This window comes from Panulirus ornatus, chromosome 10, assembly GCF_036320965.1.
Source record: "Panulirus ornatus isolate Po-2019 chromosome 10, ASM3632096v1, whole genome shotgun sequence".
Classification (NCBI taxonomy): domain Eukaryota; kingdom Metazoa; phylum Arthropoda; class Malacostraca; order Decapoda; family Palinuridae; genus Panulirus; species Panulirus ornatus.
The window spans coordinates 9,041,980-9,063,906 of NC_092233.1; the positions used below are offsets into that span (position 1 = coordinate 9,041,980).

Here is a 21,927-nt window from a genome sequence, read left to right on the forward strand (position 1 = left end):
AATGTATGTGAGAAATACTTAGAAAAGCAAATGGATTTGTATGTAGCATTTATGGATCTGGAGAAGGCATATGATAGAGTTGATAGAGATGCTCTGTGGAAGGTATTAAGAATATATGGTGTGGGAGGAAAGTTGTTAGAAGCAGTGAAAAGTTTTTATCGAGGATGTAAGGCATGTGTACGTGTAGGAAGAGAGGAAAGTGATTGGTTCTCAGTGAATGTAGGTTTGCGGCAGGGGTGTGTGATGTCTCCATGGTTGTTTAATTTGTTTATGGATGGGGTTGTTAGGGAGGTAAATGCAAGAGTTTTGGAAAGAGGGGCAAATATGAAGTCTGTTGGGGATGAGAGAGCTTGGGAAGTGAGTCAGTTGTTGTTCGCTGATGATACAGCGCTGGTGGCTGATTCATGTGAGAAACTGCAGAAGCTGGTGACTGAGTTTGGTAAAGTGTATGGAAGAAGAAAGTTAAGAGTAAATGTGAATAAGAGCAAGGTTATTAGGTACAGTAGGGTTGAGGGTCAAGTCAATTGGGAGGTGAGTTTGAATGGAGCAAAACTGGAGGAAGTGAAGTGTTTTAGATATCTGGCAGTGGATCTGGCAGCGGATGGAACCATGGAAGCGGAAGTGGATCATAGGGTGGGGGAGGGGGCGAAAATTCTGGGAGCCTTGAAGAATGTGTGGAAGTCGAGAACATTATCTCGGAAAGCAAAAATGGGTATGTTTGAAGGAATAGTGGTTCCAACAATGTTGTATGGTTGCGAGGCGTGGGCTATGGATAGAGTTGTGCGCAGGAGGATGGATGTGCTGGAAATGAGATGTTTGAGGACAATGTGTGGTGTGAGGTGGTTTGATCGAGTGAGTAACGTAAGGGTAAGAGAGATGTGTGGAAATAAAAAGAGCGTGGTTGAGAGAGCAGAAGAGGGTGTTTTGAAGTGGTTTGGGCACATGGAGAGGATGAGTGAGGAAAGATTGACCAAGAGGATATATGTGTCGGAGGTGGAGGGAACAAGGAGAAGAGGGAGACCAAATTGGAGGTGGAAAGATGGAGTGAAAAAGATTTTGTGTGATCGGGGCCTGAACATGCAGGAGGGTGAAAGGAGGGCAAGGAATAGAGTGATTTGGAGCGATGTGGTATACCGGGGTTGACGTGCTGTCAGTGGATTGAATCAAGGCATGTGAAGCGTCTGGGGTAAGCCATGGAAAGCTGTGTAGGTATGTATATTTGCGTGTGTGGACGTATGTATATACATGTGTATGGGGGGGGTTGGGCCATTTCTTTCGTCTGTTTCCTTGCACTACCTCGCAAACGCGGGAGACAGCGACAAAGTATAATAAATAATAATACTTTATCTCTGTTTCTCGCGTCAATGAGGTAGTGCCAGGAAACAGACGAAGAATAGCCCATCCATTCATACATGCACATACATACACAAATGCCCACTCACGCACATATACATACACACATATACATATATACACATATACATGCTTGCCTTCATCCATTCTTGTCGCTACCCTGCCACACAGAAAATTGCACACTCACACACACACACACCCACCCACCCACCTACGAGGTGGTGCTAGGAAAACACAAAAAAGGCCACTTGTTCGTACTCAGTCTCTAGCTGTCATGTGTAATGCACCGAAACCACAGCTCCCTATCCACATCCAGGTCCCACTTACTGACGCTTGCCCTTCTTTCACCTTATTCATGCCGTTCAGTCACATCTAATTTCAAATTTATAGGTATGTAGTAGATTTTTTCTTTTAAGCTACAGGTAACTGAGAACAACATGCTTTTTGGTGGAGATACATTTCAACTCCTCCAGTATGGGGAAAATGAAAACATCAAAAATAGCACAGAACACTTGATAGATACAAATGCTATCATAAATCAGATAGATAATGTGAAAAACATTGGAGTGATATTCCTGACTACCTAACCTGTAGTGAACACAGCAGAACAACTGTTGCCTCATGCAGAAGGATTTTCTAAGCTCCTTAAGAAATGTATTTAATGTAATAGTTTCAAAGATATTCATGTAATAGTGAGTAAAATATCTTCAGAAGTATTTTTTGTCGATGTAGAATGTTGGTTTGTGGCTGGGGTGCTTGATGTCTCCATGGTTGTTTAATTTGTTAATGGATGGGGTGGTTAGGGAGGTGAATGCAAGAGTTTTGGAGAGAGGGGCAAATATGCAGTCTGTTGTGGATGAGAGGGCTCGTGAAGTGAGTCACTTGTTGTTTGCTGATGATTCAGTGCTGGTGGCTGATTCGGGTGAGAAACTGCAGAAGTTGGTGACTGAGTTTGGTAAAGTGTGTGAAAGAAGAAAGCTTGAGAGTAAATGTGAGTAAGAGCAAGGTTAATAGGTACAGTAGGATTGAGGGACAATTGGCAGGTAAGTTTAATTGGAGAGAAACTGGAGGAAGTGAAGTGCTTTAGATATCTGGAAGTGGATTTAGCAGTGGATGGAACCATGGAAGCGGAAGTGAGTCACAGCGTGGGGGAGGGGGCGAAAGTTCTGGGAGCATTGAAGATTGTATGGAAGGCGAGAACGTTATCTTGGAGAGCAAAAATGGTTATGTTTGAAAGAATAATGGTTCCAACAATGTTATATGCTTGCAAGGCATGGGCTATAGATAGGGTTGTGCGGAGGAGGGTAGATGTTTTGGAAATGAAATGTTTGAGGAGAATATGTTGTGTGAGGTGGTTTGATCGAGTAAGTAATGAAAGGGTAAGAGAGATATGTGGTAATAAGAAGAGTGTGGTGGAGAGAGCAGAAGAGAATGTGTTGAAATGGGTTGGTCACATGAAGAGAATGAGTGAGGAAAGATTGACCCAGAGGATATGTGTCAGAGGTGGAGGGAACGAGGAGAAGTGGGAGACCAAATTGGAGGTGGAAGGATGGAGTGAAAAAGATTTTGAGCGATCGGGACCTGAACATACAGGAGGGTGAAAGGTGTACAAGGAATAGAGTGAATTGTATTTGTATGGTATATCAGGGTCAACGTGCTGTCAATGGATTGAACCAGGGCATGTGAAGCATCTGGGGTAAACCATGGAAAGTTTTGTGGGGCCTGGATGTGGAACATGACAGCTAGAGACTGAGTGTGAACGAATGTGGCCTCTTTGTCTTTCCCTAGTGCTTCCTCATGCAAGAGGGGATGCTATTTCATGTGTGGTGGGGTGGTGATGGGAATGGATGAAGGCAGCAAGTATGAATATGTACATGTGTATATATGTATATGTTTGTATGTGTATATGTATGTATATGTTGAAATGTATTGGTATGTTTTTTTTTTCCGCTGTCTCCCGCGTTTGCGAGGTAGCGCAAGGAAACAGACGAAAGAAATGGCCCAACCCACCCCCATACACATGCATATACATACACGTCCACACACGCAAATATACATACCTACACAGCTTTCCATGGTTTACCCCAGACGCTTCACATGCCCTGATTCAATCCACTGACAGCACGTCAACCCCGGTATACCACATCGATCCAATTCACTCTATTCCTTGCCCTCCTTTCACCCTCCTGCATGTTCAGGCCCCAATCACACAAAATCTTTTTCACTCCATCTTTCCACCTCCAATTTGATCTCCCACTTCTCGTTCCCTCCACCTCCGACACATATATCCTCTTGGTCAATCTTTCCTCACTCATTCTCTCCATGTGCCCAAACATTTCAAAACACCCTCTCCTGCTCTCTCAACCACGCTCTTTTTATTTCCACACATCTCTCTTACCCTTACGTTACTTACTCGATCAAACCACCTCACACCACACATTGTCCTCAAGCATCTCATTTCCAGCACATCCATCCTCCTGCGCACAACTCTATCCATAGCCCACGCCTCGCAACCATACAACATTGTTGGAACCACTATTCCTTCAAACATACCCATTTTTGCTTTCCGAGATAATGTTCTCGACTTCCACACATTCTTCAAGGCTCCCAGAATTTTCACCCCCTCCCCCACCCTATGATCCACTTCCGCTTCCATGGTTCCATCCGCTGCCAGATCCACTCCCAGATATCTAAAACACTTTACTTCCTCCAGTTTTTCTCCATTCAAACTTACCTCCCAATTGACTTGACCCTCAACCCTACTGTACCTAATTACCTTGCTCTTATTCACATTTACTCTTAACTTTCTTCTTTCACACACTTTACCAAACTCAGTCACCAGCTTCTGCAGTTTCTCACATGAATCAGCCACCAGCGCTGTATCATCAGCAAACAACAACTGACTCACTTCCCAAGCTCTCTCATCCCCAACAGACTTCATAGTTGCCCCTCTTTCCAAAACTCTTGCATTCACCTCCCTAACAACCCCATCCATAAACAAATTAAACAACCATGGAGACATCACGCACCCCTGCCACAAACCTACATTCACTGAGAACCAATCACTTTCCTCTCTTCCTACACGTACACATGCCTTACATCCTCAATAAAAACTTTCCACTGCTTCTAACAACTTGCCTCCCACACCATATATTCTTAATACCTTCCACAGAATATTATATATAATCTTATATATCCAAATCACAGAAACCTAGTCTATGCTTTAGTATGGGTATTCCAATTCTTAAATCTCCAAAAAAAATTTTGTCTGAAGAAAACTCTGGATCATGTCTAAAAACTACAGGGAATTCATGGAGAGTATGTGACTGCAGAAGACAGCAGCATTGTGAATCTCATTGTAGGTGCTTATAGGTTGTAATAGAATTTTCTCTATAGTCGCATACCACAGATCTTTAATTTTTTTTATTTCAAGTTTCTAACGTATTCTTTTCTGAAAAATTTCTGTGTAAAATTAACTTTAGAATATATATATGTTTTTCTGTTTTAGAGACTGATATAAGTCGCTTATTCACTGTGCCGGAAATAAATTTGCTGAAATTTTTGGAGGAATGCTCATTGCATATGCTTTTTGAAAAACTGACTTGTTTTCCTTAGTCATTTCTCTTGGATGAGGTGCCATCAATTATTCATATTGTTCTTTGTCATTTTATTTATTTTTTTTTGTATGGATCTCCATATACTGAAATACATAAACATTCTCATAATAAGAGCATTTTGTTTGTCTTTCAGGTTCGCTGCCTCTTAGAAAAACCGATATTCGTTAAAGAAGGGCAACTTGTTACTGGGACTGTAGAACTTGTTGCAAACAGGAGGTATGTTTGATATTATTGCTATTGCCAGCATTGATATTTTTTTATTTAGTCATTCATATAAAGCTATCACAATAACTGTGTCCTGTTATAGTTTGTTAGGCTTGGCTTAGGTTTTAGCACAGTGTACACAACAGCTTGAGAGTGGGTGTGTGCAAATGAGGCAATTTTAATGTGCACTTGTTTCTACCTTATTAAGATGGGAAATGCAGTTGGGTTAAAAAGAATGATTACCTCATTTCCACATGAATTACTGTGGGTGTAAGAGGAACTGTACTGTAATTATTCATCCATCCAAATGTGTGTCTAGATTTGGAAAATTACTGGGGAATGTTTAGACTGTTGCAAAAGATGTTGCTTAGGATTGCCTTACTGACATAGTCATTTGTAGATTCTTCAGCCAAGTGTTGGCAGTCAGAATTAATATCCAGGGAGTAACATCATAATTTAAAGATTTGAAGTGATGAAATGAGTATTTTGGAGGACTGTTGAATGTGTTGGTTGACAGGGAGGTGGATATGTTGTGTTTGAAGAGAGATGGGATGCATAGGAAAAGTCATGGGAAACAGAATGGTGAAAAGATAGGATTTAATGAAAGCCTTACAAAAGGTGAAATTTAGTAGATTATAGGTGGATAGGATTGTAAATGAGTTTTTCAAGAAAGAGTTTTTCTCCATTCAAACTTACCTCCCAATTAACTTGTCCCTAAACCCTACTGATATACCGTGCTGCTATTCACATTTACTCTCAGCTTTCTTCTTTCTCACACTTTACCAAACTCAGTCACCAGCCTGTGCAGTTTCTCACCCGAATCAGCCACCAGCGCTGTATCATCATCGAACAACAACTGACTCACTTCCCAAGCTCTCTCATCCACAACAGACTGCATACTTGCCCCTCTCTCCAAAACTCTTGCATTCACCTCCCTAAGAATCTCATCCATAAACAGATTAAACAACCATGGAGACTCCCCTGCCGCAAACCATCATTCACTGGGAACCAATCACTTTCCTCTCTTCCTACTCATACACATACCTTACATCCTTGATTAAAAACTTTTCGTAGAAGGGGAGGGACCAGGGGGCTGGAAATCCTTCTATCCATTTTTTTACTTCTCCAAAAGAAGGAACAGAGAATGGGGCCTAATGAGGATTTTCCCTCGGGCTCAGTCTTCCGTTCTTTGCACTACCTTGCTAATGTGGGAAATGGCGAATATGTATAAAAGAATTATATAAAGTGTGTGAAAGAAGTAAGTTAAGAGTAAATGTGAATAAGAGCAAGGTTATTGGGTACAGTAGGGTTGAGGGTCAAGTCAATTGGGAGGTAAGTTTGAATGGAGAAAAGCTGGAGGGAGTAAAGTGTTTTAGATATCTGGGAGTGGATCTGTCAGCGGATGGAACCATGGAAGCGGAAGTGATTCATAGGGTGGGGGAGGGGGCAAAAATCCTGGGAGCCTTGAAGAATGTTTGGAAGTCGAGAACATTATCTCGGAAAGCAAAAATGGGTCTGTTTGAAGGAATAGTGGTTCCAACAATGTTGTATGGTTGCGAGGTGTGGGCTATGGATAGAGTTGTGCGCATGAGGATGGATGTGCTGGAAATGAGATGCTTGAGGACAATATGTGGTGGGAGGTGGTTTGATCGAGTAAGTAATGTAAGGGTAAGAGAGATGTGTGGAAATAAAAAGAGTGTGGTTGAGAGAGCAGAAGAGGGTGTTTTGAAATGGTTTGGGCACATGGAGAGAATGAGTGAGGAAAGATTGACCAAGAGGATATATGTGTCAGAGGTGAAGGGAACAAGGAGAAGTGGGAGACCAAATTGGAGGTGGAAAGATGGAGTGAAAAAGATTTTGAGTGATCGGGGCCTGAACATGCAGGAGGGTGAAAGGCGTGCAAGGAATAGAGTGAATTGGAACGATGTGGTATACCGGGGTCGACGTGCTGTCAATGGATTGAACTAGGGCATGTGAAGCGTCTGGGGTAAACCATGGAAAGTTGTGTGGGGCCTGGATGTGGAAAGGGAGCTGTGGTTTCGGTGCATTATACATGACAGCTAGAGACTGAGTGTGAACGAATGTAGCGTTTGTTGTCTTTTACTAGCGCTACCTCGCACACATGTGGGGGGAGGGGGTTGGTATTTCATTATGTGGCGGGGTGGCGACGGGAATGAATAAGGGCAGACAGTATGAATTATGTACATGTGGGAAGGGAGCGGGGGGCTGGAAATCCTCCCCTCTCATTTTTTTTAAATTTTCCAAAAGAAGGAACAGAGAAGGGGGCCATATGAGGATATTCCCTCAAGGGCCCAGTCCTCTGTTCTTAACGCTACCTCGTTAATGCGGGAAATGGCGAATAGTATGAAAAAAAAAAAAGAAAATATATATATATATATATATATATATATATATATATATATATATATATATATATATATATATATATATATTATCCCTGGGGATAGGGGAGAAAGAATACTTCCCACGTATTCCCTGCGTGTCGTAGAAGGCGACTAAAAGGGGAGGGAGCGGGTGGCTGGAAATCCTCCCCTTTCTTGTTTTTTTTTTAATTTTCCAAAAGAAGGAACAGAGAAGGGGGTCAGGTGAGGATATTCCCTCTAAGGCCCAGTTCTCTGTTCTTAACGCTACCTCGCTAACGCGGGAAATGGCAAATAGTATGAAAAAAAAAAAATATATATATATATATATATATATATATATATATATATATATATATATATATATATATATGGATAGGGGAGAAAGAATACTTCCCACATATTCCCTGCGTGTCGTAGAAGGCGACTAAAAGGGGAGGGAGCGGGGGGCTGGAAATCTTCCCCTCTCATTTTTTTTTTAATTTTCCAAAACAAGGAACAGAGAAGGGGACCAGGTGAGGATATTCCCTCCAAGGCCCAGTCCTCTGTTCTTAACGCTACCTCGCTAATGCGGGAAATGGCGAATAGTTTGAAAGAAAGAAAGAAATATATGTATACGTTGAGATGTATAGGTATGTATATTTGCGTGTGTGGACGTGTATGTATATACATGTATATGTGGGTGGGTTGGGCCATTCTTTCGTCTGTTTCCTTATATTTATATAATATATTTTTTTTATTATTATTAATATACTTAACTGCTGTCTCCCACCTTAGTGAGGTAGCGCAAGGAAACAGATGAGGAATGGCCCAACTTACCCACATACACATGTATATACATACATAAATGCATACACATTCTCATGTACATACATATACATTTCACCATATACAGACATGTACATACACAGACATATACATATATACACATGTTCATATCCATACTTGCTGCCTTCATCCATTCCCATCGCCACTCTTCCAAGTTTTGAAGGTTTGTTTAATGTGTTTGATGACTGAGCGGCAGATATAGAGCATTTTAGTTGGGCTGGTGTGCAGAGTGAGAGGGTGTGGGAGAATGGTTTGGTAAAGAGAGAAGAGGTAGTGAAAGCTTTGTGGAAGATGAAATCCAGCAAGGCAGCGGGTTTGGATGGTATTGCAGTGGAATTTATTTAGAAAGGGAGTGACTGTGTTGTTGATTGGTTTGTGAGGATATTCAATGTATGTATGGACCATAGTGAAGTTCCTGGACATACACTGCCTGACACATCATCCCTATGAGCCTGTAATAATGCATTCATAGACTTCATCTACATGATCTCAGTCTTTTCTTTTACTCCTTTAGATTCTCTTATATTTTCATTTAATTTCTCTTAGAAGTTGAGTTTCACATTCATTTCCTTTTTATTTTCTCTCATAAATGTTCAATGTCATTAAAGTATCTTTTTTCTTCATTCACCAGACAATCATATAATGTAAACCTAGAGGTGCGGGTGGAAGGCACATCTACTGTATCAACCAATTCTTTGGATCTGAAGAATCCTTACTTTCGCTATACAGGGATTGCTCCACAGCCTCCTCCTGGCAATAATTCAGTATCTCCTTCAGAAACATATTGGGGCACAGTTGATGCTCAAGGTGCTAAACAAGGTAGGTAATGTTACTAATTATATTTCATACCAAGTGAGTAAAGGTTCTATAAACAAAAGGATATACCTGTAGTAGGTAAAAGAAGAATCATGTCAGTGGAGTGTGGCTTAATTCTTGAAATTTTCTCATTTCTAATATATATATATATTTATTATTTTGCTTTGTCGCTGTCTCCCGCATTTGCGAGGTAGCGCAAGGAAACAGATGAAAGAAATGGCCCTACCCACCCCCATACACATGTATATACATACACGTCCACACACGCAAATATACATACCCATACATCTCAATGTACACATATATATACACACACAGACACACATATATACACATGCACACAATTCACACTGTCTGCCTTTATTCATTCCCATCGCCACCTCGCCACACATGGAATACCATCCCCCTCCCCCCCTCATGTGTGGTTAAAAAGAAATGGATGATTTATTTAGTGTCAATCTTTAAGGTTACATATTTAGAAGGAAATGATTTTCTGCAAAGATTATGAATATAGGTGAAAAGATGATATTCAGAAAAATCATTAATCATAATTGGATTGTGGCTTTCCTGCATGGGATAATGAAGGTATTAAATGAAGTTACGTACACTAAAGGTTTAAGGAAAAACAATGATAATGATAAAATTGATTAGGAATATGTGAGAAATATGAAGGTGAGTATGCCAGGTATTAATTGTGTTATGTTATCCTTAAATTTCATTCCTTTATATTAAGATTATCAAGTGTGGTAGCCTTGGCATTAAAATCATGCAAATCCTCAGCATATGTTTTGTGTGCTAAAGTGGATGTGAGTTTAAATATTTCTTAAACTCGCACCATATTAATTTGTTATGTTAGAATCACATCTTCATTCTTGCTTCCAGCTGTCTGATCATACCTTCAAGTGTACACATAGTATATCCATTTATGAAAAAAAATCACTCATATCCTTATATTAGATATCTTTAGTCCTAAATAGTCCACTCATTGCACCCATCTATCTTTTTCATGGTCGTATGTTTCTCCCTGTATTGATAACTGTTTATTTATTTTATGATACTTAGTCGCTGTCTCCCGTGTTAGCAAGGTAGCGCAAGGAAACATACGAAAGAATGGCCCAACCCACCCACATACTCATGTATGTGCATAAAGCACCCACACACGCACATATCCATAACAAGAATGCCAAATATCATCTTCACCTTCACTCCTATCAACCATGCATCTTACCTTGCATTACCTTATGAGGAATGCCATTAATGAAGTGGTTTGGACGTGAATTCAGTTTAAGAAGTAGGTTTTCCATGGCTTCCTTCTTGGTAGGTTCTTATTCAAATATGCAGGTATTGGATAAAAGCAACATAAAGCAACATTGCTTCTTTAATAATTAACAAAGAGTAAATTCTTTCATCATGATATTGTTCATGCAAATAGAGTGCAGGTATTGGATGAAAACAACACAAAGCAAAATTGTTTCTGTAATAACTGAGTAAATTTTTTCATCTTGATACTGTTCATGCAAATAGATTAAAGATATTTTCTGTTGGTTCAAAATGGAGATGAAGTTGTATGTTTTATTGTAGTTATTGAAGAATATGTACAGCAAAAGTGCCAAAAGAATTTTTGTGGTTGTATGAATGTTATTCAGGTACACTTTGATGAAATATCACTCCTGAAAAAGAAATTTACGTCTCTGATTCTCAGAATGCCACCCAAGCTATATCAGACACACTATGCACTAGTATATCCCATAGTTCAGAAAGTCCAAGTTAGGATTGTCAGAATCTGCTCAATGCATGTGAGTATAGAATTTTATTAGTGTCCCAAACATGTTTGTATCATTGGAAATTAAACAGATGCTGAAGCTAAAACAGCTATATCTGTCAGTTTATATAAGTTTGATAAAGATTTTATCGGCAGTATGACTAATTATGTTAGATGTGAATGGCAAGCAAAATGGGTCTTGCAAGTCCAAAAGAATGACAAACTATGGAGGATGAAGTTGTTGCAGCATGGCCCTTGTCTTTCAGTAAGAATTGCCATTCTAAAGATTAGTTATACCATATGTTGGCCCATGGTCACTTAATGGAGAGGAGGAAACCTGACTTAATGTGACACCAGCAATTGCTACATTGCCGTGGAGCCCATAGTAATGAAATGCCAAAACATTGGAGTCTCATAGTCTAATATGAATTACGAAATAAAGGTGGAAAGAAATGAAATTATATGGGAAATGTAGACAATAATGTTGATATAGATAGATTGATGAATTTTAAAGGAATCCAAAATATATCATTTCATATAGATAGTTTTTTTATCCCTGGGGATAGGGGAGAAAGAATACTTCCCACGTATTCCCTGCATGTCGTAGAAGGTGACTAAGAGGGAAGGGAGCGGGGGCTGTAAATCCTCCCCTCTTGTTTTTAATTTTCCAAAAGAAGAAGGGGGGCCAAGTGAGGATATTCCCTCAAAGGCTCAGTCCTCTATTCTAAACACTACCTCGCTAATGCGGGAAATGGCGAATAGTATGAAAAAAAAGATAGTTTCATATAATTGGATATCTTTTTCTTGTTATAAGATGGTGAATAACCATTAGGTTCTAGCCCTTTACAAATTCCAGAAAATCACTTAATCAGTTAAATTTCTTTTTGTGTCAGCTGCAGTAGCAACACATCAGTGACTGTTTTAAAGAATAATCATCCCTGCCCAGTTACCCCGAATGTTAGCAGCCTCACTTCCCTCCATCACAATGCAATTAACAGTCCTGTATAATTATGATGCTGTGCTATCTATAGGACAGTGCTCAGTAGTTTGTCATATATGTATATGATGATGTAGTACTGTACTCCAGATCCATAAATGCTACATACAAATCCATTTGCTTTTCCAAGTATTTCTCACATACATTCTTCAAAGCAAACACCTGATCCACACATCCTCTACTACTTCTGAAACCACACTTCTCTTCCCCAGTCTGATGCTCTGTACATGCCTTCACCCTCTCAATCAATATCCTCCCATATAATTTACCAGGAATACTCAACAAACTTATACCTCTGTAATTTGAGCACTCACCTTTATCCCCTTTGCCTTTGTACAATGGCACTATGCAAGCATTCCGCCAATCCTCAGGCACCTCACCATGAGTTATACATACATTGAATAACCTTACCCACCGGTCTGTTGTGGGTGAGAGAGCTTGGGAAGTGAGTCAATTGTTGTTTGCTGATATACAGCGCTGGTGGCTGATTCGGGTGAGAAACTGCAGAAGCTGGTGACTGAGTTTGGTAAAGTATGTGAAAGAAGAAAGCTGAGAGTAAATGTAAATAAGAGCAAGGTTATTAGGTACAGTAGGGTTGAGGGACAAGTCAGTTGGGAGGTAAGTGAAGTGTTTTAGATATCTGGGAGTGGATTTGGCAGCAGATGGAACCATGGAAGCGGAAGTGAGTCATAGGGTGGGGGAGGGGGCGAAAGTTCTGGGAGCATTGAAAAATGTGTGGAAGGCGAGAACATTATCTCAGAAAGCAAAAATGGGTATGTGTGGAGGAATAGTTGTTCCGACAATGTTATATGGTTGCAAGGCGTGAGCTGTAGATAGAGTTGTGCGCAGGAGGGTGGGTGTGCTGGAAATGAGATGTTTGAGGACAATATGTGGTGTGAGGAGGTTTGATCAAGTAATTAATGAAAGGGTAAGAGAGATGTGTGGTAATAAAAAGAGTGTGGTTGAGAGAGTGTGGAGAGAATGAGAGAATGAGTAAGGAAAGATTGACCAAGAGGATATATGTGTCACAGGTGAAGGGAACGAGAAGTGGGAGACCAAATTGAAGGTGAAAAGATGGAATGAAAAAGATTTTGAGTAATCGGGGCCTGAAGATGCAGGAGAGTGAAAGGTGTGCAGGGAATAGAGTGAATTGGAACGATGTGGTATACTGGGGTCAACATGCTGTCAGTGGATTGAACCAGGGCATGTGTAGTGTCTGGGGTAAATCATGGAAAGTTTTGTGGGGCCTGGATGTGGAAATGGAGCTGTGGTTTCAGTGCATTATACATGACAGCTAGAGACTGAATGTGAATGAATGTGCCCTTTGTTGTCTTTTCCAAGTGCTACCTCACGCACATGTGGGGGGAGGGGGTTTTTATTTCATTTTTGCGGGTGGGACGGGAATGAAAAGGGCAGACAGTATGAATTATGTACTGTGTATATATGTATTGTCTGTGGTGTTATTTTGTGTATACTTTTAGATGTATAGGTATGTATATTTGCGTGTGTGGACGTGTATGTATATACATGTATATGTGGGTGGGTTGGGCCATTCTTTCGTCTGTTTCCTTATATTTATATAATATATTTTTTTTATTATTATTAATATACTTAACTGCTGTCTCCCACCTTAGTGAGGTAGCGCAAGGAAACAGATGAGGAATGGCCCAACTTACCCACATACACATGTATATACATACATAAATGCATACACATTCTCATGTACATACATATACATTTCACCATATACAGACATGTACATACACAGACATATACATATATACACATGTTCATATCCATACTTGCTGCCTTCATCCATTCCCATCGCCACTCTTCCAAGTTTTGAAGGTTTGTTTAATGTGTTTGATGACTGAGCGGCAGATATAGAGCATTTTAGTTGGGCTGGTGTGCAGAGTGAGAGGGTGTGGGAGAATGGTTTGGTAAAGAGAGAAGAGGTAGTGAAAGCTTTGTGGAAGATGAAATCCAGCAAGGCAGCGGGTTTGGATGGTATTGCAGTGGAATTTATTTAGAAAGGGAGTGACTGTGTTGTTGATTGGTTTGTGAGGATATTCAATGTATGTATGGACCATAGTGAAGTTCCTGGACATACACTGCCTGACACATCATCCCTATGAGCCTGTAATAATGCATTCATAGACTTCATCTACATGATCTCAGTCTTTTCTTTTACTCCTTTAGATTCTCTTATATTTTCATTTAATTTCTCTTAGAAGTTGAGTTTCACATTCATTTCCTTTTTATTTTCTCTCATAAATGTTCAATGTCATTAAAGTATCTTTTTTCTTCATTCACCAGACAATCATATAATGTAAACCTAGAGGTGCGGGTGGAAGGCACATCTACTGTATCAACCAATTCTTTGGATCTGAAGAATCCTTACTTTCGCTATACAGGGATTGCTCCACAGCCTCCTCCTGGCAATAATTCAGTATCTCCTTCAGAAACATATTGGGGCACAGTTGATGCTCAAGGTGCTAAACAAGGTAGGTAATGTTACTAATTATATTTCATACCAAGTGAGTAAAGGTTCTATAAACAAAAGGATATACCTGTAGTAGGTAAAAGAAGAATCATGTCAGTGGAGTGTGGCTTAATTCTTGAAATTTTCTCATTTCTAATATATATATATATTTATTATTTTGCTTTGTCGCTGTCTCCCGCATTTGCGAGGTAGCGCAAGGAAACAGATGAAAGAAATGGCCCTACCCACCCCCATACACATGTATATACATACACGTCCACACACGCAAATATACATACCCATACATCCAATGTACACATATATATACACACACAGACACACATATATACACATGCACACAATTCACACTGTCTGCCTTTATTCATTCCCATCGCCACCTCGCCACACATGGAATACCATCCCCCTCCCCCCCTCATGTGTGGTTAAAAAGAAATGGATGATTTATTTAGTGTCAATCTTTAAGGTTACATATTTAGAAGGAAATGATTTTCTGCAAAGATTATGAATATAGGTGAAAAGATGATATTCAGAAAAATCATTAATCATAATTGGATTGTGGCTTTCCTGCATGGGATAATGAAGGTATTAAATGAAGTTACGTACACTAAAGGTTTAAGGAAAAACAATGAAAATGATAAAATTGATTAGGAATATGTGAGAAATATGAAGGTGAGTATGCCAGGTATTAATTGTGTTATGTTATCCTTAAATTTCATTCCTTTATATTAAGATTATCAAGTGTGGTAGCCTTGGCATTAAAATCATGCAAATCCTCAGCATATGTTTTGTGTGCTAAAGTGGATGTGAGTTTAAATATTTCTTAAACTCGCACCATATTAATTTGTTATGTTAGAATCACATCTTCATTCTTGCTTCCAGCTGTCTGATCATATCTTCAAGTGTACACATAGTATATCCATTTATGAAAAAAAATCACTCATATCCTTATATTAGATATCTTTAGTCCTAAATAGTCCACTCATTGCACCCATCTATCTTTTTCATGGTCGTATGTTTCTCCCTGTATTGATAACTGTTTATTTATTTTATGATACTTAGTCGCTGTCTCCCGTGTTAGCAAGGTAGCGCAAGGAAACATACGAAAGAATGGCCCAACCCACCCACATACTCATGTATGTGCATAAAGCACCCACACACGCACATATCCATAACAAGAATGCCAAATATCATCTTCACCTTCACTCCTATCAACCATGCATCTTACCTTGCATTACCTTATGAGGAATGCCATTAATGAAGTGGTTTGGACGTGAATTCAGTTTAAGAAGTAGGTTTTCCATGGCTTCCTTCTTGGTAGGTTCTTATTCAAATATGCAGGTATTGGATAAAAGCAACATAAAGCAACATTGCTTCTTTAATAATTAACAAAGAGTAAATTCTTTCATCATGATATTGTTCATGCAAATAGAGTGCAGGTATTGGATGAAAACAACACAAAGCAAAATTGTTTCTGTAATAACTGAGTAAATTTTTTCATCTTGATACTGTTCATGCAAATAGATTAAAGATATTTTCTGTTGGTTCAAAATGGAGATGAAGTTGTATGTTTTATTGTAGTTATTGAAGAATATGTACAGCAAAAGTGCCAAAAGAATTTTTGTGGTTGTATGAATGTTATTCAGGTACACTTTGATGAAATATCACTCCTGAAAAAGAAATTTACGTCTCTGATTCTCAGAATGCCACCCAAGCTATATCAGACACACTATGCACTAGTATATCCCATAGTTCAGAAAGTCCAAGTTAGGATTGTCAGAATCTGCTCAATGCATGTGAGTATAGAATTTTATTAGTGTCCCAAACATGTTTGTATCATTGGAAATTAAACAGATGCTGAAGCTAAAACAGCTATATCTGTCAGTTTATATAAGTTTGATAAAGATTTTATCGGCAGTATGACTAATTATGTTAGATGTGAATGGCAAGCAAAATGGGTCTTGCAAGTCCAAAAGAATGACAAACTATGGAGGATGAAGTTGTTGCAGCATGGCCCTTGTCTTTCAGTAAGAATTGCCATTCTAAAGATTAGTTATACCATATGTTGGCCCATGGTCACTTAATGGAGAGGAGGAAACCTGACTTAATGTGACACCAGCAATTGCTACATTGCCGTGGAGCCCATAGTAATGAAATGCCAAAACATTGGAGTCTCATAGTCTAATATGAATTACGAAATAAAGGTGGAAAGAAATGAAATTATATGGGAAATGTAGACAATAATGTTGATATAGATAGATTGATGAATTTTAAAGGAATCCAAAATATATCATTTCATATAGATAGTTTTTTTATCCCTGGGGATAGGGGAGAAAGAATACTTCCCACGTATTCCCTGCATGTCGTAGAAGGTGACTAAGAGGGAAGGGAGCGGGGGCTGTAAATCCTCCCCTCTTGTTTTTAATTTTCCAAAAGAAGAAGGGGGGCCAAGTGAGGATATTCCCTCAAAGGCTCAGTCCTCTATTCTAAACACTACCTCGCTAATGCGGGAAATGGCGAATAGTATGAAAAAAAAGATAGTTTCATATAATTGGATATCTTTTTCTTGTTATAAGATGGTGAATAACCATTAGGTTCTAGCCCTTTACAAATTCCAGAAAATCACTTAATCAGTTAAATTTCTTTTTGTGTCAGCTGCAGTAGCAACACATCAGTGACTGTTTTAAAGAATAATCATCCCTGCCCAGTTACCCCGAATGTTAGCAGCCTCACTTCCCTCCATCACAATGCAATTAACAGTCCTGTATAATTATGATGCTGTGCTATCTATAGGACAGTGCTCAGTAGTTTGTCATATATGTATATGATGATGTAGTACTGTACTCCAGATCCATAAATGCTACATACAAATCCATTTGCTTTTCCAAGTATTTCTCACATACATTCTTCAAAGCAAACACCTGATCCACACATCCTCTACTACTTCTGAAACCACACTTCTCTTCCCCAGTCTGATGCTCTGTACATGCCTTCACCCTCTCAATCAATATCCTCCCATATAATTTACCAGGAATACTCAACAAACTTATACCTCTGTAATTTGAGCACTCACCTTTATCCCCTTTGCCTTTGTACAATGGCACTATGCAAGCATTCCGCCAATCCTCAGGCACCTCACCATGAGTTATACATACATTGAATAACCTTACCCACCGGTCTGTTGTGGATGAGAGAGCTTGGGAAGTGAGTCAATTGTTGTTTGCTGATATACAGCGCTGGTGGCTGATTCGGGTGAGAAACTGCAGAAGCTGGTGACTGAGTTTGGTAAAGTATGTGAAAGAAGAAAGCTGAGAGTAAATGTAAATAAGAGCAAGGTTATTAGGTACAGTAGGGTTGAGGGACAAGTCAGTTGGGAGGTAAGTGAAGTGTTTTAGATATCTGGGAGTGGATTTGGCAGCAGATGGAACCATGGAAGCGGAAGTGAGTCATAGGGTGGGGGAGGGGGGCGAAAGTTCTGGGAGCATTGAAAAATGTGTGGAAGGCGAGAACATTATCTCAGAAAGCAAAAATGGGTATGTGTGGAGGAATAGTTGTTCCGACAATGTTATATGGTTGCAAGGCGTGAGCTGTAGATAGAGTTGTGCGCAGGAGGGTGGGTGTGCTGGAAATGAGATGTTTGAGGACAATATGTGGTGTGAGGAGGTTTGATCAAGTAATTAATGAAAGGGTAAGAGAGATGTGTGGTAATAAAAAGAGTGTGGTTGAGAGAGTGTGGAGAGAATGAGAGAATGAGTAAGGAAAGATTGACCAAGAGGATATATGTGTCACAGGTGAAGGGAACGAGAAGTGGGAGACCAAATTGAAGGTGAAAAGATGGAATGAAAAAGATTTTGAGTAATCGGGGCCTGAAGATGCAGGAGAGTGAAAGGTGTGCAGGGAATAGAGTGAATTGGAACGATGTGGTATACTGGGGTCAACATGCTGTCAGTGGATTGAACCAGGGCATGTGTAGTGTCTGGGGTAAATCATGGAAAGTTTTGTGGGGCCTGGATGTGGAAATGGAGCTGTGGTTTCAGTGCATTATACATGACAGCTAGAGACTGAATGTGAATGAATGTGCCCTTTGTTGTCTTTTCCAAGTGCTACCTCACGCACATGTGGGGGGAGGGGGTTGTCATTTCATGTGTGGCAGGGTGGCGACGGGAATGAATAAGGGCAGACAGTATGAATTATGTACATGTGTATATATGTATATGTCTGTGTGTGTATATATGTGTATACTTTGAGATGTATAGGTATGTATATGTGCATGTGTGGACATGTATGTATATGCATGTGTATGTGGGTGGGTTGGGCCATTCTTTCGTCTGTTTCCTTGTGCTACCTCGCTAATGCGGGAGACAGCGACAAAGTATAATAAATAAATTAATATAAATAGTACTGTAATAGAATTAAACAGTAATGAACTAGTAGGCCTGTATGTTTTACAGAACTTTATGATCTGTACGCAACAGAAAATAAACTCCTGAAATAGCCTCCTTTTGCCATATGTATAAAGCATAGATATGAGAGGTTAAGAGTGTTTCCTCTCTATATATTTCATATAATTTTGACAAATAGATGTAGGATATTAAAACTAGCACTCAGTATCATGGGATACTAGAAATCTCTATGTTCCCACATAACTCTTTTGCCAATAAGAGGAAGGGCTCAGACAGTAATAGTACCAGCCCCTCCATGACCTCTCCATCTCTGGTTGACCTGTCTCTTTTTTCTGTTCATCATACCAACATTTTCTTGGTCTCTCTAGTAACCTCTCTTGTGTTAAATGCCATCTTTCTTGTACTTTTCCTAATTTCATGTTGCTTTCTTAGCCTCCCTTGTCTAATGATGTTCTCACTTACCCCTTTTTCATATCCAACTAAAATCTCCACTCATGATTTCAGTTCAGTGTGTCTATGCTTTCCCAACATCAACACACCTGTTCCACATCCCTAGGACCTTGAGTCTCCCAATTACCACACTTTTCCTTTGTTTTGCCAACTGGCCTCCTAATTCTAAAGATTTTATATCTTTCTTTGACTATCTAAACTCCTGCCATGAGACTATAGCATCCTCTCAATTGCAACCTTACATCCTCTTCTCAAAGGATTTCAACATTCACCATAAGGAATGGCCGAATTCCTCCCATACGGATATTTGGGGAATGAAGTTCTCCATTTTCATTGATTTAGAGATAAACCATTCTCCCTGATCCTCTCACTTCGCACACCATCCTGACCGGAACATCCTATATATGCTTCTCTATCATCAAACGCATTCAACAAACCTTCAAAATGCCCACTCCATCACCACCTGTTTTACTTCCCCCTTGCCCCCTTCACTGATGTTCCCATTTGTTCTCTTGTCTTACGCACATTATGCACCTCCTTCCAAAACATCTTTTTATTCTCCCTAAAGTTTAATGATACTCTCACCCCAGCTCTCATTTGCTTTTTTTAACCCGTGCACTTTCCTCTTGACCTCCTATTGCTTTCATTTACTCATCTCCCAGTCATTTGCACTCCTTCCTTGTAAGTATTGTCCAAACACCTTACATCTTCATCCCACCACTCCCTCTTTCTAAACTGCCCACCTCCCACCTTTCACATGCCACATGAATCTTTTGCACATGCCATCACTGCTTCCCTAAATACATCCCACTTCTCACTTATTCCCCTCATGTCATTTGCTCTTGCCTTTTGCCATTCTGCACTCAATCTCATGGTACTTCCTCATCCAAGTGTCCTTTCCAAGCTCACTTACTCTCACCACTCTCTTTTCCCCAACATTTTCTCTTCTTTTTTGAAAACCTCTGCAAATCTTCACCTTCGCTTCCACAAGCAAGTGATCAGTCATCCCTCTTAACTTCCCCTTTCAACACATTAACATTCAATAGTCTCTCTTTTGCATGCCTACCAATTAACCCATAATCCAGTAATTGCCTTTGACCATCTCTCCTACTCACATATGTATATCTCTTTTTAAACCAGATATTCCCAATCACCATTCTTTTTTCACCACACAAATCCACAAGCTCTATGCTATTTTTCTTTCTCCATAAATGATCTTTAGGTTTTTTCTCCATAAATTATGTTTCTTGTCTCCAACCCAGTTCACTCTTATAATGATAGCTCCATTCAATATATTTCAACTCAGTTTCCCTCCTATCTTCTCTCTGATATTTCTTCTTCTTCTTCCAGATGATATTCCCTGCCTTGATTTGAACTTGTGTAACATAGCTAAATGGGAAATCAGTAACGAGATTGAATTCAGCCAGAAAAGAATTGTAGTTTCTTTCTGTTTCTGTTTTAAAACTTCACTTGTTTCAGAACATTAAGTTCAACCCTGTAATAATATAAGCATAGACATAACTATATTCTCCTTTCTGTCATGGAAACCTCAGGTATTGAAAATTACAAAAGCCTGGAGTATTGAATAGGTGAGGCAGTAAATTTTCTTGAAAAGCAGCAAAAAAGTATGTTAAGGGGCCTAATTCACTGCAATGTGGAATACTGTCCACAAACCTTATTAATTCTCCTGCTGTCTCTGATCTTCAACTACCTCTCTCCATCCATATTAATGTCTCCCCAATTTCACAGGTAATATTTTGGTCGCTGCTTTCATAAGTTGTTTGGATGTGTTCGAGTCCCTTTCACTTGGTCCTGCAGCACGCTTGTGGGTACTGCCTCCCACAACTTCTGTGTGGACACCCACCACACAGATATAGACCATTGCAATACCTGAATTTTCCTCATATAGTGAAGCCATGGGATTCTCTTCCATCTTGTGTTTTTCCTTAACTCCTTTACATTTTTACTACCAACGAGATGGGTTTGCAAAGATATTAGGAGCTCATAGAATTTTCAAGTATTCATTTTTATCATACTTATTATTTTGCTGTTCATTTGAGATGGTCATGATCAGGACATGCTGTTTTTTGTGCTATGTTATTTCCTTAAAAAAAGAATCTGTGAATGTGATGCTCATGATATGGTAACTGTAACGAAAGTTTTCTTTTAGGATTAATTATTAATTTTACTCCATTTATTTTGACTTTTGTACGTGGGAATACTAGTTAAGGCTATTCATAATGCATGACTTTTATAAGACCTCCTTGCATAGAATAGGCTATTTGTTTCATTCTAGGTAGCAGTAAGAAAGAAATGAAAGTTAATGAAAATATGAGGTGATGGATTCAGTAATCGTTAATGGGATTTACTCCTTTATTTCTCTTGTTAACTTTCCTGGTAACAACAGAAATAGGAAATTTCAGTTTAGATGTAAGTCAAAGTTGATTTTGAAGAACCTATTTTAACATGTGTTCACCATCCCTTCTGCTGAGTCATAGTTTTAGATCCATTCCATTCTTGTTTGTATGTAATGTAGATGATCGTTTGCTATCTTGTTACACTACTTTTGTAACAGCCATTTGATTTAAGAAAGTTAAATAATAAGAAGATAAGGAT

General features: G+C 39.3%; 1 protein-coding gene across 1 annotated transcript in view; it reads left to right on the forward strand.

The window, feature by feature from the left end:
* The window catches only part of Art4 (arginine methyltransferase 4), a 179,288-nt gene that overhangs the window by 41,369 nt on the left and 115,992 nt on the right, over positions 1 to 21,927 (forward strand). The window contains exons 9-10 of the mRNA XM_071665516.1: positions 5,104 to 5,186; positions 9,015 to 9,202. Coding sequence (XP_071521617.1) covers positions 5,104 to 5,186; positions 9,015 to 9,202 — 271 coding nt within the window. The remainder of the gene's footprint in view (positions 1 to 5,103; positions 5,187 to 9,014; positions 9,203 to 21,927) is intronic.